The sequence below is a fragment of the Drosophila gunungcola genome (assembly GCF_025200985.1).
Source record: "Drosophila gunungcola strain Sukarami chromosome 2R unlocalized genomic scaffold, Dgunungcola_SK_2 000011F, whole genome shotgun sequence".
NCBI classification, from domain to species: Eukaryota; Metazoa; Arthropoda; class Insecta; order Diptera; family Drosophilidae; genus Drosophila; species Drosophila gunungcola.
This window is the reverse complement of record NW_026453169.1, coordinates 402077-419828: the sequence shown is the minus strand read 5'-3', so window position 1 is coordinate 419828 and position 17752 is coordinate 402077. Positions and strand designations below refer to the sequence as shown.

Sequence of the window (17752 nt, the reverse complement as noted above, 5' to 3'; positions counted from 1 at the left end):
TTTTTGAGTTTCATATATTTTTGTTTTTAAGGTTCCTCGGTTTTTCATGACGAACTCATGCAGAGCTCATTAACTAATTTAAGTGACTGGCCCAGACAGTCAAGCAGATAAGTCTTCATATGGAACGGAAAAGTTTAAAATATTTATGGTTTCATCGGAAAAATTTCAGCTGCTCATACTTCCTACTGTTGAATAATTTATTAAGCTTTGGAAAAATACCCGCAAAAGAATTTCAAATTAAATCTCTTGGAGAGGAGTGGCAATACATTGCATTCACCAGTTTTTTGTTGCCACTGTTTGGTACATGATCTTTTTATGTTTTTAATTTTCAATAGTTTAATTGTTTTGACATTAAAATGTATGAAAATGATTTGTTTTTGGCTTTTAAAACTGTACGTTCTCCTTCTTAGCTATTATGGCTTGAATGGCCTGCCGAAGTTGGTACCCGTATCTCACCAACTTGATTGACATTAATTGCCAACGCGACCGGGCCAAGAGATGCACACGTCACTCATATCGCTGCACTTCTTATGAGTTTTATGAGCAATTTTTTTGTAAGGTTTCTGGTTTTTTTCTCTGGGTAATTAAGCAATTCTTGAGTTAATTAAATCAAAAGTATGAAAGAATGCACAATTTTGACAAGATTTATGTGGGCTGACCTCAAAAGTTGTGGTATGAATTCTGTGGGGCAATCCATGAGAACCAAGTGCATTATAATTATGGTATTATATATAAATCAGCGCATTAGGCGTGGCCAAAAAAAAAAAAAGAAGAAAAATTATATTCCACGCCCTCGCAACTCGAAAACCCTGAGACCAAGCCCATTCTCAGGCTGCATATGAAGGCCCAAAAAAAAAAAAAAAAAATGATGCCGAAGGAGCAGCGAAGTTGAAGTTTTCGGCGACGATAATAAAATCCCATTTAAGTTTGACGATAAGTTTTGACCATTAGTTGCTTGCCAGCGGCTGTGAGGGGGCTGTCATTGGAAGTTAAATGCCTTGGATTTACCCTCCCATCTTGGTTATTTTTTCTTCGCCAGCAAGTTATGGAGCCAACTTCGGTGGGCTCACATTGCAATTGATAAGCAACTTAGGGGCGTGGCTAATGCCCTGCCAGAACTTGGCCAAATGCTGTCGCCCACTGTATTTGATATATATATTCGGTAAAATTTATCTGCAGCTGATCAAAATGTGTGAAATTTTGGCAGCGAGAATTTGGCATAGCTATTTGAAGAATTTCCTTAATTTGAGGGTGTGCGGCATCTGATTTCAGTTTTTTTCAGGTAAATTATCCATGGAAAAGTGGTTTAGTTACCAATTAAGAAGATTTTAAATGAAATCTTATATTAAACCAAAGTGATTTAATGATTAAAGACCAGTTTAAAAATTAAGATTTGGCTTAAGTAATTTATTGTTATACAAAAGTTTAAGTTTAACTTCAAACATTTAAAATTAATAATCATGCCTTTCTTAATTTTCACAATCTTTAATATAATATATAATGAAAGGTCTTAGTAAAAATAAACACATTTTTGTTTTTTTAATGGCTGAAGATGATTGAATATACTATTTGAAAAAGCAAAACACTTTAAATGTAATTTATTGTGAATTGAACCATCTGATAAACTTGATTCAGAGCGCATTTAATTGACTACAGGCTAATACCCGTCTGCATTGGACGTGTGTCTCAATCAGATTTGTCCTTTGTCCCTCGTTTCCGCTTTACTTGTTCGCCGTCTGTTGCAGTCGGTTATTCGCCGGATGGACTACAACAGGTGCCACCCACAGAGCCGGAGTGAATCCGGGTATCCGGGCATCTGTATCTGCGCTTTTGTATCCGTGCTTCAGAGAAAACACGTAAACAAGTCAGCGCTGGGTTACGGCTCAATCGCTCAAGATCCTAAGATGAATCCTGGAGGGTAACGAGAGCTGAGGGATTTTTTCTTTAGCTGGCTAAATAAAAATTAACAAGGATAAATGATGCGAGCAGGCAGGAGATGTCAGGGAATGCGGGTAATTGTCTAGCTGCCAGAGTTGCCGTCCTCCACTATTTTGCAGTGTTTTTGTGTGGATGGGTGTAAATTGATTAAATGCAAAATTGGAATATGCAAATGCACCCACACACACTGCGAATGGGCGTGGCCGAAAGGCGTGTAGAGTGGTCTGAGATGTGATTTATGTTAGGTGCAAAGTTTTCCACAACTTTTTCCTCCACTTGGCCTGCCTCAAAATCATTCTTCTTTCTTATTATTTTTTTTTTTTGGGTGCAATGAACGCAAGTGCAGAAGATGACGATGACAATGAGGATGCACAAGTTGGGGAAGGTGTGAACGCAGAAAAAATTCGCTTAATTTGTCTAAAGAAAAGCCAAGAGCATGAAAATTTCCATTAAGAAAAATGGTGGCAAGTGTGGCAAGTGACAGGGAAAGCTCGACTTTAGCCCGAAGATTGTTGCAGCAGCGCTGGAAAAACTTATCACAGTTTCTGGCTGGAATAATGAGAGCAATCAACAGGAAACTCCGGCAAAGAGATCAAATCAAATCAGAAGGAAGGAGATGGCCGTAATGAAAGCAATCACAGGAGCCTTTAGCAACTTTAAATGATCATTATTCTATAAGTTTTTAATGAGAATAGCAGGGCATCGTGATTCCTCCGAACTGAAAACCTCAATAAAAGAACACCAAAATGTAATTTACAAAAAGTGTTAGTGGCCTTTATAAAACTGATTTCAATTTGAATCTCCAAAAATTCTTTATGTGATCTTGCAAGATGTCTTAAAATAAGCAAATTATTGAGAAATCCAATTTATTATTTACAATGTTTACAATTTAATTTTATGTTTTGAGTTTGAACATGAAAAAATGTGTTGATAATAATTTAGTTATTATCTATAAAGTATAATTTAATTTCGAACATTACCCTAATTATTTTCTGTGAAGCAGATATGATCATGTGAAAATGCCAAGCAAATCGAACGACATTTGATGCGCCTTCACCTAGAGCCTATCGGAAACTCCATTTATTCCATCAAAAGTCCAAGACATTTAGTCTATAAATAGCAAATGGTAAAAAACGCGCCTCCGCGCCGAAAAAAATGCAAATCATTCGTCTGGACTTATAACAAAAATAAAACAAAGATCGCCGCGTCTTCGACCACTTCTCACACCAAATTCAGAGGGCCACAGCGGCAACAACAGTTGGAAACACAGCAGCAACATTAAGTCACCACAGCAACAACAGAAGCTACAGCAGCAACAAAAACATAAGGCTTTGTTGCAACAATGGTCGAGGCAACAATAACAATGCCATCCATGACAGCAGCAACAACAACAGCAGCAACAACAACAGCAGCAGCAACATTAACTACAACAGCAACATCCATTGCTGGTGGCAATAAAATGCGGCAATTACATAGTTGGCTATTCTAATTCACTCATTTTTAGCTTGAAAGAGGTGCGCCTTGCAGAGGATTGGAATGTTTTTGGTTCTACAGCCAAAGCAGCGCTATCAGCACCAACAACCTTACTGGCTGCAGCAACAACAAATTCAGCAACAACTATTAACAGGTGATTCGCCTGAATGTTGCACGAAATGGGTAAAACAAATTCGAGGAAAAATCATCTTAAATGCTTCTGCTGCAGAACTTGAGTCGATTCTTTTAAATGTTAATTTTTTTTTCTTTTTCTTCTTGCCACAACAATTCAATAAACTTTAAAATGTCAACAGCTGGGCGACAAAAACAAAACAGAAATGGCTATTGAAGCCCACGAAATGTTTGACTAAGTTTTGCTTCCGTTTGGCTTGGAGCTCACAAGTGATCACTTGATGAATTAAGCGGGAAATTTGCAAAACTTTATTACTTTGGACATTTTGAAAAATGATCGAAAACTGAAGGGACCGAAACTGCAACGGCAGCAGCAGCTGCCAAGGCAATGACAGCGAAACAAAAGTTGCCCAATTGATGTCAAGTTATTGTTGAACGAATCAAAAGGGAATTTTCAACACAACTTGCACTTGGCGCTATTATATAAAATTCGCCCCATCACACTGCTCTAATTACATTTTAAGTCGAATCTTTTCGTAATCGCAGCTACCACAAAATGCACTTCATTGAAGAGCGGCTCAAAGAAATTTCAGTGTGGCCGGGAGTGTGGGACATGTAACAATCGCCTGGTTGGCCCCGATTGTTGGCGGGTATTATGTTGTTAAGACGGTTTTGACAGTACGTTCGTCTCCACGTGAAGAAGTGCGTTCGAGGCTCACACACATGCCCGCAGCTCAAGTGTCACGGAAATCAGAAATTAAAAGTAACCAAAAGTTGTTCAATTACTTTTCATAGCGGTCCATTGGACCATGGCAGCAGGTGTATGAGGTGATGCGAGAGGTACACAAATGGGGTACATGGTAAACGGATTTTAATAACCAATTAATTGAAAATAAAATTTCAGTTCATTCTGAAGATATCAAATAGACTACAAGTTCAGAAAATAATATTAACTTGTTTGTTAACTATTTCCTTTAGAAGGTTCAAAGCCATCCCATTCTAGTTTTGAAATTTTAATATTTTGACTGCGGTCTTTGTTAAACGATTTTGACTTAAGTTTTATAGACGTGCATTGCAGGTTTCTTCATTTTTTCTATAATAAAAAAATGTATTTAAATAAAATGTATAAAGCCAGATTTATAAAAAATTGCAAAGACATTTAAAGATTGTATTTGGTGACCCAGATTTGTATATGTTCAGAATTTTCTTAGTTCAATTAATATAAATGTTAAATGTCCATAATTAAGCCAAGGCAAAATAACAAATTTTTATTTTTGCAACTTAACGATTGGTGTTTTGTACTATCCTTGCCATCCATAATAATAAATTTTTATCATTCGTTTATTATAACTTCACACTTAAATAAAAATAATTTAAAATGTTAAAATAGCTTTTCGTACCTAGGTACTGATATTTTTACAGCACTGACTGTAAGATGAGCTGTTTGAATGTGTAGCTATTTTTGGGTTGCTTGCTTCCCATAGTAATTTCAATATCTTTCTATCTATTTAAATGCCGTACACACGCACACATCATCACCTCACAAGTGGTCAATAAGATGTGAAGAAACTCTGAAATCAGTCATCGAAAATAGATTGCTTTTAATTGTTATTTAATATCGGCTCGTACTGAAAAGTACGATGATACATTCAAGGTTAATTGCTTATGGGATTTGATGTCTGACGGAAGGAAGGAAGGAGGAAGTCGGCTCGAATCTCTCGACACGTCTTCGAGCCTTGTGCAATGATGGCCAATGGATAAGTTTCGGGCCCTCGACTCTTTGGCATGAGCCTCACGTCATAGATTGCATTTTGGCAGAAGTAGAGGTGCTGCGGGAAATTGGGACGCCACATGAACACGTTTGCAGCTTGTGCAATTTTCCCCAGGCAGCCGCATCACGTATTTCTCACCAAACTTATTCTATGTTCTGCTTCTGCTGCTGCTGCTGGTTCTGCTTCTGCTTCTACCGCTTTCCCAAAAGGCAAACACACAAAAAACAACAAGAAAAAAAAAAAAAAAAAAAACAGAAAGGGCGACTCTATATTTTGGAAGCTAAGCCGCCGAAACCTATCATCTGACATTCCCAGTGATATTTTCGTCTCGTCTCGATTTCAACTGCAGCGCCCGAGGGCCAGACTTCATAATAGCTTAAATATCAAATTTGGCCGATTATTTAATGGCCAAGTATTTAATGAAGTCATTTGGGGCGTTGCAGGCTCTAGCTCCAGCTCCAGCTCCAGCTCCAGCTCCAGCTCCGACTTGTTATACATCCGCCCCGGCGCCTTCATCATCGTCTGGCCCATTCATTTATCATTGCGCTCCGCAGCGCCGAAATGATTGTTCCTCGGCAATGCGATGATCTGCAACATTTTTCACCACCTCAACACTTGGCCAACAGAGAGCAGCGCTCTCTTGGCCATTCTGAGAGCCCAGAGCTTATAGACCAGAGCCAGAGCGACTGGGGCAGATGATCTAGAAGTTAGGCGCTAGACTTGCCTCAATTGTTCAAACCGCTTTTTCGTTACTTTTAGGTGCAGTTGGCAACGCGGACGTCGCTGCTTCCGTCGCTGCCGCAGTCGCCGTCGCAGTCGACGCCGCAGCCAGCGTCTCGAGCGTTTATTATAAAAAGCAAGCGCATCTCCATTGTCTAACCTAATTCAAAACGTTCGTGTACTTCGTGCGGTTGTCTAGGAAAATCAATTCAGCCGAACATAATAATCTCCTTCTAAATAGATTTTTATTTCTAAGAAATTTACCCTCCAAAAAAACTAAACATCCCCCACCGCCCAGTGAAAGTAAGAGTCAAAGTTTTTTAATAAAACTAAAGTGCCAAAAGGACTGCAGATTAAATTACGTGCAATAATCAAAAAATAAATAAATATTAAACCAAGCTCTGCTCTAAATTCCAAGACTCTAATAAAATTTAATTCAATTTCAACTTCAGCCAGCGGCGTTGTGGATACATTATTTTTTGCCATCGTTTGAACACAAATTCGAAACTCAACTAACAACATGATGTCCTTCAAGTCGTTCGTGCTGCTTGTAAGTATTTATAAACAAAACAAGGCCATCTATATTTTAAGAGAAAAATGCTAAGCCTACATAAATCAGTTGGTCAAACAAATCATATGAGATTTTGCAGACGAGTCCTTTGGCTAAAGTAAAACTATGTGGAAGCTAAGCTCGTTATATGTCAAATTTGTTTATCGCTGGCAGGAAAACGACTAGTGGCTAGTGGTGGTCACTCAGTGTCCTTTTTCGGCCACAATGTCATTTTTCTGCTGTGGCTTTGGTGGAACTTTAAATGGGATTTTCCAGGGAAACTGAGGGAAACTACCCATCAAACTGGTAGTTTCAAGTGCCTGGCAAACAGTTCGGTTATCTTTTTTGTAACACTTGCCGTCAATGGCAACGAAAACGATTGCATAACTTGCCACACGTCTGCCACAAAGCCTCTCATCTTCATCATCATCTTAAGCCCAATCCAAATCCACATGCGAAAGTCAAGTGGCGAAGGGGACAAAGTAACCCCGCCGATGGGAACAAATTGCAAATAATCGAAGACACTTAAGTGTACCACTCCGCCCCGGTTAATATATGTACTTCTCTGAGCGGATACAAATACAATATTTGGCAACATCTGTGCGTGCCAAGAGCCACGTAAAATACGCCCCAAATCTAAGCAATATTCCTTGATTGTTCCCAACTAAACACTTGACTTGAGGAGGCAAAAAGGTTAGCAGGCGGGGGACACATGTTTGTAATATTTTTCCCTTTCCTGTTTAGGTCCCATCTGAAGAAAATTGCAAACCTTTTTTCTACTTCCAACAAATGTAAATATAGCCTTGGCAATCTGAAGTTTTCTAACTCGAAATTTGGTTAGCAAAACTTTCCCTTGCTCCAAGTGGAAATGCAAAAGTATCGTAACAAAATTATCAACCTATTACTGCGAATTTACACTTTACTTACTAAAATTTCCTTAACACACATTTTTAAGATACTAAATGGAAGGAAAAGTGAAAACAGTTTATTGCTATTGATTTGTTTAGACCCTAAATTCCAAGGACCATGGGTTTGCAGTTACAAAAAAAACGTTTACATATTTTTGGAATTTTTCTCTAAGCTAGAAATTTTAAATCCACTACGACTTAGAAAGATGTATCTTGCTAGAAAAGTTTCTCGTTATATTGAAAGTGATATTATTGCGCAATAACAAATTTGAATACGTTCCCAGGGAAGGCGAACCTTTCAGTTATCACAAACTTAACCCGCAATCACTCCACATTTACAAAACCCAAGATACTTTCGCTTTTGTTAAAGCATTTTGAACCGCGTTGTGGGACGACGCCCTTAAGCAGGCAACAAAATAAAACAGACTCGAGTTTCGCCGGCTGTTCTTTTTGTTGTAACTGGGGCGTGTTAAATTGTTGGTGCGACACTTGGATGCAATGCAGGTCCAGACATAAGACCACATTGTCTGGGATCCATCCAAAGTCCCAGCCCTCTGCCCATACAACGTAACGCGAACACTAACGAAAAAATATAAAAAAACAACCAAAAATATATATCAGTTGAAAATAAAAAATATAATTTATGCTTACCGTATTTCAAAGTGGATTAAAACAGTAGGCATAAAATAATTACTAAAAAATATAATTCCTTCTATAACGTTTTTGTATCCAAAAAGCTAATCTAAAATAATCAAATGAAGTAAAGTATTTAAAATGTAGTAACGTAGGGATAAATGTAGTATTTCTGTATAAATTAGGACCCATTTCTGCCAGTGTACTTTTCCAGCACTGGGCGTCTGGTCTGCCAAGCAGATAACTGCCAAAAGGTAACGCAGACGGTAGAAAAGAAATAGAGTTTGAGAGAAGAGAGTAGAACTCCAGCCAGACGCGTGTAATTTGCCGCTTGTAACTTTTTGACTTTTCACCAGCGATTCCGTTTCCCCAAAGCCCCGTTTTTTTTTTTTTTTTTGCCATTTTTGTTTTGGCCTGGCCGAGGCCAAAAACAGCAGACAAGGACCCGAACCAAAAATAAAAACCAGGAGCCCAACTTCCGCCCACCAGCGGCAGACACTCGATAGACAAATGGCCGCTGGCCAGTCGAGTGCACGGTCTTTTGAGAACATCATGGCGAGCATGTTTTACATGTTAATTTCAGCAGCTCCCCGCCAGCCGGAAAAGCCAACTACTCGCACAACCAGCCTTACACCCATACACCCATACACCCATACACCCACACACCCAAGTGCTGCATATTAATGCCCATGATCCAGCTGCTCATTTTCACACGCGAAATTCGCAGAGCCGGCAACTAAGAATCCCAGAAACGATTGGTGGCAATGGCGATGGCGATGGCGATTGGCAGCCACCAAGTGCCGTTTGGGCACGCTTTTGAATTTCAAATGACAAAGCTAAAATATTCACAGTTTGATATTTGAGTCCGTTTGTTGTGATGAGCTGGCAAGCCGAAAGTCGAAGCTGCATTCTGCAAATGCTGAATCCGAATTGTTGTAATTTGGCCACAACGAATGGGGAATTGTGAATGCAGCCGGGTCAATGCTGCCTAGCGATTCTGATTAGAGCCGCCTGATTATGGCCAATATATCGCATGCCTGCTCAAAACCCTTTTATCGGCGTCGCTCGACTGCTGACGATTCGAGTGTGAGCGATTGCCCAATGAATGATGGTAATGTGAAGGGTATACGAAAATGGATAGATGCGTTATGGTAGGCTTTTGGTACAGCCCACAATTGATTTTGAAAAATCTTTTCAAACATTAATATATAAAAGCTGGTATAAGCTTGTATATTTCATCTCAATATAAATTATATTTTGTTGACAAGAACAAATTATAAGACTTTCCTAATCAAAAATTCAGGACTTGTTAATCTTTACTATATATGATATGAGAAAAGTGATACAAGTGATATACCAACCACAAAATAAGCTACTTAAGTGAAAAAGTAAAGCAATTTGTACAACTTTTGTATCTTTTATGTAAATAATCCCCTTTTAGAGAAGCGTATTCCACCTTCGAACATTTAGTATCGTTGCTTCGTTGCATTACAAATTCAATTTTAATTGAAATAATTTGGCAGATTTGCCAGATTTTGCCTGATGCCGATTGGCATTGCCTCAAAGCTGATCTGTGCTTAGGTAATTGAGCCCGGGGGTCGTCGACGGGCGCTCAGACCCATTCTTCTGCATTCTGCCTTGGGAGTATGCAATTTTGCGGCTTCACCGATATTTGCTACATCTTTGTGCGGTTTTTATTGTCTTTGGCAATGGCTTGAATGCCGGGGGAAAAAAAAATACAACCGAAGTAAACCCAAATAGCAAAAAATTAATGACGCTTGAGCAAGCGGCAAGTGCAGCAGAATTGCCAGAAATTCAAGTGAGGGGCTTTGTAGGGAAAATGGTAACCAGCCAACCATCTGCGCCTTTGTATGTGTGTGTGGTAATCTAATTAAATCGAAATTTTAGCTGATTACAAAAGCCCAGCCTCCGCCTCCGAATCCGCTAATTGCCCAACCAAAACCAGAGCGTCCAACGCGGCGTATGCGCAATGTGGATAAGAGGCACTATCTCCTCTATCCCTTGGGCGAGGAATTTTTAATTGCACTATTCTGGCTGCAAGTAGTATTTGGTCGGCGTTTTTGCGGGTCCACAACAGCTGGCAATTGGAAAATTAGTTCACTGGGGTTTTGACTAAAATGTTAACATTTAAATGGCGAAGAAATAACTTTCAATCGGATGTGCGAAAACCTTGTTTTGGGGAATTTCGTTTTTAAAATTAAATAAATTAATGTCATTCCAATTTATATGAACAGCACCGCAGATGGTGTTATGAAAATTTTAAAAATTAAACTAAAAAGTTATGAAATAAAAATGAAAATAAAAGAGGTCAGTTCAAAATTTATTCTTGTTGTTTTGTTTTATAATAACAATAATAACATTTTATCTGTCAAGAAAAAAAATTAATTTATCAATTCTTGTTAATTTAAATTAAAGAGAATACATAATTTACATCGTAAACTCAAAATTAAATAACCATATTTTAAAATTTGAGCGATCTCTTCAAGAAGCTCCCACATAGCTTGTTATAACATTTTAAGTAATTGTGTTTGAAGCAAAACAATTTGCAAATGCATAGTGGGCCATAAACAACTACTTGAAGTATTCGATCGTAGCATATAATTTATACGTTTTTTTCTCGCCCGTTTTTTGGTTATTTAAAAGGTTAATATCTTTATGCACTGGCGAGCTGGCGGCTTTGTTGTGTCGATGTGGGTGTGTTATTTAATTCGGGTTAAATAGGGTTAATGTGGTGTATGAGTGGGACCTAATAATTAATAAACAAACTACCAAGATGCAGGGAACTTTCAGCTGAAGAAATTGACTTATCATTGGCGAATCCCCAAGGAGCCGGAGTCGTGAGACAAGCTGGCCAACCTTTGATCTTTGGCATTGTCCTTGTGGCCGCCGAGCACGTGACTTGTTGGCAAACAGCTGGGAACAGTGCGCTCATTGCACAAGGAAGGAAAAAAGAAAATGAGTTGATTGAAATCGGCTGGCAAGTTGCGACAAAAGACTCAAGCAGCAAACTGCAATAAAAGTCATTTCCCATTGCAAGCTCTCTTCTCCCGCCGCCTGCCATTCACATGGCCCATTAACTTTTATTTTTGCCAAATTTGCATTTCAATGCCCCAAACTGGGGGAGAGCAGCGACAACGAGGCGAAAAACCGCACAGCAATAGCAACATGCAACATGCAACAGAGCAACAGAGCAAGGGAGCAACAGAGCGATGCAGATGCAGATGGAGATGATGATGGCGATGGCGATGAAAAGGTCAACCAAATGTTTGTTGTTCTACTGAACGAGTCGCGACGCGACGCGAAGTCGTGTCGTGTGTTGCAAGTGCATGTTAATCTAACATCTATGTAGGGGACTTTTTTCGGTTGTTACTCTGGTAATTGCTGGGAAGCAGCTGCGGTGAGATACAGTAAAAAATGTACGAAAATTCCATAAATTAAGAGAACATGGCATCCATAAGTAGGAAGCCCCAGCCAAACCTCATCATCGAGCAAGTGTGGGCGTTGCAGAATGCTGCTGGAGTTGTCTAAGGTGCCGCCGCTCCAAAATGATGCAACCATTGTAAAATCCATACGCTTCCAGACCCGATGACGTCTTAATAGCAGGCCCCTTAACAAACAAACAAAATGCCATGGTACAGTTCGAAAAACTAAGACCTCAAATCAAAGTGTAAACTCCTTTCCCACACAGGGTCCAATTAAATTAATTAAAATAAATGCAATGGCAGCATCTCCGTCTAGATTTTTATGAAGACGTTTTGGCGTAAACTTTTTTATTGCCACCATAAACTTTTTGACTTGGCCAATCGGCTTAAGCATATTAAATGCTAACCGCCCATAAATCAACTCAGCTTCAAACACTCGAGTTTGCCATTTAAGCCGCACTCAAAAGGCGATTGTCATAAATAAATGCATCTAAGCGGATCGCTGTAATTCGGCATCCGACTGTGTAAACTGGGTCGTGATCTAATGTGAGCGGGGAGTCCGACAAATGTGAAGATTTGCACAACCATTATGTATTTATGGTATGCAAAACTCAGCCGGAGGTGGGCTGACCTATAAGTTTAATGGAAAAAATGTACATCTTATTTAAAGTTTAATTCACTCAGCTTATCGCTTGCACATGGCGCTCACCTATAATTAATTTAAAAAGTATTCACTTTATGTTCTGGGTGGCCCTCAACTTGAGTGTCCAGTGGGCGGACACAATATTCTGTCTAGAACTGAAGTACAAGCTCATGCGCAAACATGGCTGAACATATTTCAACTTTTTGACAGACTTCCGCACATACACTAGCATTCTCAATGATTAATTATGGAAACGCTCGAACACAACTTGTTGATTTAATAAAACAAATTATTTGCAAAGAGCTCATTGATGTAATTAACAACTCAGCCTGGCCAACGGCAGCAGCATAGCAGCCATGTAGCATAATAGCTATTTAATAATTCGCCGGACAAAGGCAAACAATTGTTAATTTATTGGATTGTGCACGATTAATGATGCTTCAATGCGAGCCGGCTCGTGTCTTTTGGAGTGGGGGAAACCTGCGTGCGATGAGCAATAAGAGTGCGGCCACTTGGCTGAAAATCTTAATCATAGACTGCTATTTTGGTAGCAACACCGGGGCAAGATCAATGCCAGCCGTTCCAACGATTCAATGTGGTGCTTTTTTGCTGGCCACCGACCATGGCAAATGGGAAACTCACATACCATGACAACCCAAGGAAAGCCTTCAATCTAATGAACACTTTTCTACAATGAGACCAGAACTTGAACCAAATTATGGTAGAAGACGTAATTATTACGGTTGCTAAGATGAAAGGAAAATATTCATTAACTAAATAGTCTTTCTGAACTATAAATATATGCATTCTTTAATAAATATATGTAGCTAGAACTCCAATTATATTTTTTTCTATAATAATGGTTGGCTTATTTATATTTTTGTTTCTTATAAAAATTTAGAAAGTATATGTTCAAGATTTCGACTAATAAAAAACTGTATTCTAAACCTTAACTTGTTAATTAGTCTTAAAATAAAATAAGAAAGTTTTTACAAATTTTTAACTAAAGCCCACCTTGCCGATATTTAATATCCAGCTATTTATCGTCTTAAATTTTCAGCTAGGCTGTTGTCTCGATTCCTCCGCTTCTACCAACTTTGCCTGTGTCTTCTGTTGCATCTTGGTAATTCGCAATTTTTGGCAACTCCATCTACCTCTTGTCCATTACATTTCCGCTGTCGTCAAGCTGCCGCAATTTATTTCTCGGCTCTTTTGTCTTTTATTTAATTAACACACAAATTATTTGCCGTTATTTTATTGAAGTCAACTGCACTGAGCGTTTTTTTGTTGTACTTGCTGGGCTAAAGATAATTACATTTGTTTTACATGCGAAATTGCCGTTGACGTGCTTATTGGCCAGTTTTTTTTGCGCCTGTTGCCGTATCGAGTTTAGTACTTGAAGAACCTGAAGGTTAGGACCACCCAGCACGGTAATTGCTGAAACTTTAGTGAAGTTAATTAATTTAAATTTAAATTCAGTTGATGGGTGAACAAAATGTAAAAAAAGCCGGAGGAAATTGTTGCAGCGTTAATTTTTAGGAAAATAATTAGCAAAAGGAAAAAGATACATAAAAACAAGGATTTATGAATATTGGATATCTTGTTTATGATATTTTAGGTATAATTTTTGAAGATTGTATAATAAAAATCACGTACAAAGAAAATGATTAAAATGTTTAAACATGTTTTATATGCAATAGAAAAAACTCATCAAATATAAATTACGTTAAAATGCTCGTCTTCGTTAAGTTAACGAATTTTAAGGTATTAAGCGCAGGAATAATAGATTCAAATTAAATTATTAAAATATCTGAGAAGGTAAACTGGAAATAGCTTCGTGATAAAATATATATTAAAAGCATCGATAAAAAATCGAACTCGCTTGAAATGGGGTATATAAAAAATTCAATTAAATGTATTTATATTTTTGAGAAAATAGCTTCCCCATCGCGTTTAAACGATTCAAGTGAGTTTATCCATGGGAAAGCCTCGTGCGAAGCGGAATCCCGCTTTCCTTGACCAAACAGATTCCCAAGCGGCTGAAGTTACACGTTTGGCCCACACGTCGTATGTGCAATTAAGCGATATGCACACACAACTAATCAGCAAACAATGTGAAGCAGTTCCCACCTGGGATGCTAATGGTAATAATGATCAATGCCCCAGCAATGACCGCTTAGAATATATTCGCGGGCTGTGAGTAATTTAGTGCCAGTGCAGCATTTCCGCAATCCGTTGCAGCATGTATATTGAAAAGTTGGCAGGCAGCAACAAAAAAAAACAAAACAAAAAACAGGCATTAGATGACAGGCAGAAGCCCCGCAGCTTGGCCAAGTGGTTATGGCAACTGGTTGACCGGTGGCTGTCAGCCAGCTGATGGATGGCTGCAATCTGCAATGTGGGGCTACGTTGACGAGCTGCCGTCGTCACCAGCACCAACCATGTGATGTGCATGTGTCAATTAGCCGTGTTTAAAGAGCGGAATCGGCGGCAGATCGCCACCAACCATCAACCACCAACCTCCGCCATTTGTTGCCCTTTTGCGGGCGATGAGCAAACGCCAAACGCAAACGCCTTTTGGGCACGTTCTAAATAAATTGCAGCCTCTCTGGCTTTGGCTTTCGATGCACCTGCTCGGCGACTGAAGCTGAATGTCAGACGCGATCTTATCGCCACTTCTACATCCATTTGCAACCGTTCACTTTTCAATTCGCCCTCTTAATTTAACCTTTAAGTCACTGATATAATGTCGCACCACCTTCTTGCACAGGAAAAACAAGTAATGGTATTAGTATTAGTAATATTATAAGTATTGTAAGAGAAAAAAAAACAGAAACAAATGTAATATTTTTATTTGTATTATTATTAAGTATAATAATTTTAAATGCTTTTAAGGTACAAAAAAAACTACTATTTTTTGAATCGTTTTACAAAACTGATTTAAGCAGTCTGCATAATATAAAATATTAGTCTAATTTATGACGATTAAGACATTTTTTTTGTAGTGCAAAACCATAAAAAATGTAAGATGTTCGAAGAGAATTTTATGTTGGGAGACTTTGGTGGGAAAAGAAAAATGTACACAACACGAATTACATTTAAGGAAAAGTTTTAAATGTTCAATTGTTTATTAAATTGTATTTTATGTTGTTTTGCAGAGCTTATCCCTCGCTGCCATCAGTGCCTTTGCCTACGCCCAGATCGCCCCTGGATCCAACGCATACCTCCCGCCCACCAAGAACGGCTACGACTACTCGGAGCCCAAAACCCCATTCGTGAGTACAGATACAGATCCAATCTGAGTTATCTGGCCGTGTGGCCTGGTCAACCGCTCCAAATTGAATCCCAGTCAACGGACTAATTACGGCCATCATTCTGGGAGCAGTTGCAGAGGCAGCCAACTCCAGTCGGCAGAGGCAGTCGAGATTTGTCGCCGCATTTATCACCCAAAGTGCTGTGGCTCAACTCAATAAATGCTGCATGTCATGCTGCTGAATGTCGGCCCAAAATGATGGCAACATTTCGAATCGGTCGGTGAAGGGCTTTGGCTTTGGCAGTTGAAAATGACTGGAAGTTAACCTTTCGAGATCTCAATACCGAACGGCAGATCGTTGCGAAAATAACACAATGCAGGTGAACTTCCATAATGCGAGGTTCAGCCAATCAAGTTTCCTTTAGCTAACAATAAATTGTGTGGCAAAATAAACTAGGTTTCGGTTGGAGTTATAATTCAGTCAGACAGCCATAATTTTCCAACTATAAATGGGTAGTTAGGCAATTTTTCTTTGTCTTAAGAGTATTTTTTTTTGTCTTATGTGTGCCATTTCCTGTTATTTACATTTTTCATATTTTCTTGGACCATTTTTATAGTCTTCCATTTGCTAACATTTATGAAAATCCACAGAAGCCCGGCCCACCTGGCAGACCAGCAGCGCCCGGTCCTCGGCCACCAGCACCACCCGGAACACCCCGCAACATTCCCGGCCAGCCAGCCGATGTGAGTATACCCCCCATAATCATAAGACATTAAAAAAAGATCAAAGAGCACTTGGTTGTGTAATTACCAGTGTGATTGATTTTCCAAAGATCAATATTTATATCAATTTAATGTTCATCGCAATGCTCACTCATAATAGTCACTCAAAGATCAAAAATTTAAATGATATTTTAATGATCTTAGTAAAATTATATGTTTCAAACCTATCAAATAAGCATTTATAATTATCTACCAACAAATCTCAAAGTTCAGTTATCTATTTAAAAAAAGATTTTATGAAACTTTGAAGACAAAAATCAGAAAGTGCATTTCAATTCATAATTGTTTGACCATGAATTGTGTTCTCTTAAAAAATAAGCAACAACATTGATGGTTTTATTCATTAACTTAGGACCATGTCCATGTGCCTGGCATGCCTTACGATTTCGAGTACGCCGTTCAGGACCCGGAGACCGCCAACGACTATGCGCACAAGGCGTCCAGCGACGGCGACGTGGTGACCGGCGAGTACCGCGTCCAGATGCCCGACGGACGGACTCAGATCGTCCGCTACACCGCCGACTGGAAGACGGGCTACCACGCGGACGTGTCCTACGAGGGCGAGGCCACGTTCCCGCAGGGTCCCCAGCCAGGAGCACGAGGAGGCGGCGGCGGTGGTGCCGGTGGTGCCGGCGGGTACAAGTACTAGGCGCGGGTGGTGCTTCGACTGGGTCAGCTGGGGTCACATATCTTGCGAAACGTGTAAGCCTTACGATATACCAATAAAAAGTATTGATAAACTAAAGCGACCACTGGTGTTTGAATTCCTGGATTATAGCTTACTGCTCGAGCTTTACGATATAGAACAGGACGCCCTCTAGAGTTCATCCTTGCTGAAGCTTTTGTTGAACCGCTTTCAGGAAAAACTTCAACCCCAACTTACAAGTACAAATTATTTAAAAAAATTTTAAAGATTTAGATAAGTAGTATGTCTCGTTTGGTCATGGTTATGAAATCTTTGAAGCCATTTTACAACGCATTTATAATAGAACATTGAAGTATCAGAATCTTTTAATGATGTTTGTAATCCGTTTTTTATAAATTTTTATAGATTTTGATTTTATTCCTATTTATTTTTTTTTTTTTTTGTTTTTTAGAAATTTGTAGCCCAACTTAAATATTTTATCATCTTGACTAAATATGTTATTGAAATGAATACAGTAAATATGAGTATTTTGTAATTATGGTTTTAAGAGGTTCAGATCATAGATATTAATATGCAATATGTGAAAATTACTTCATTTTGCCTTACTCAAAAATGCATTAACAAAATTAAAACTACTTTTAAGATCATAATAAAAGGGAAAATATTATACATAAGCAATCTTAATCTACAAAGAATAAGTTGTATTCCACGACTTTAAAAATGGGCTAATAAAAATATTTGAATGTCAGTTTGCTATGACTCAGTACAACAAACAAAAAACCCTATGTATAATAGGAATATTCCTATTTTTCAATAGCCTCACTTGCAAGTCGCCCTCTGTTGGGCACTTGGGAAAAC

The 17752-nt window shown here is 38.8% G+C and overlaps 1 protein-coding gene across 1 annotated transcript; it reads left to right on the top strand.

Annotated features, from left to right (window-relative positions):
• Positions 1 to 6209: 6209 nt before the first annotated feature.
• LOC128255523 (cuticle protein 19) lies at positions 6210 to 16997 on the top strand. The gene is made up of 5 exons (XM_052985177.1): positions 6210 to 6338; positions 6488 to 6585; positions 15371 to 15487; positions 16117 to 16209; positions 16601 to 16997. The coding sequence occupies exons 2-5, from the start codon at positions 6556 to 6558 to the stop codon at positions 16895 to 16897; spliced, it is 537 nt and encodes a 178-aa protein (XP_052841137.1). The 5' UTR covers positions 6210 to 6338; positions 6488 to 6555; the 3' UTR covers positions 16898 to 16997.
• The last annotated feature ends 755 nt before the right edge of the window (positions 16998 to 17752 follow it).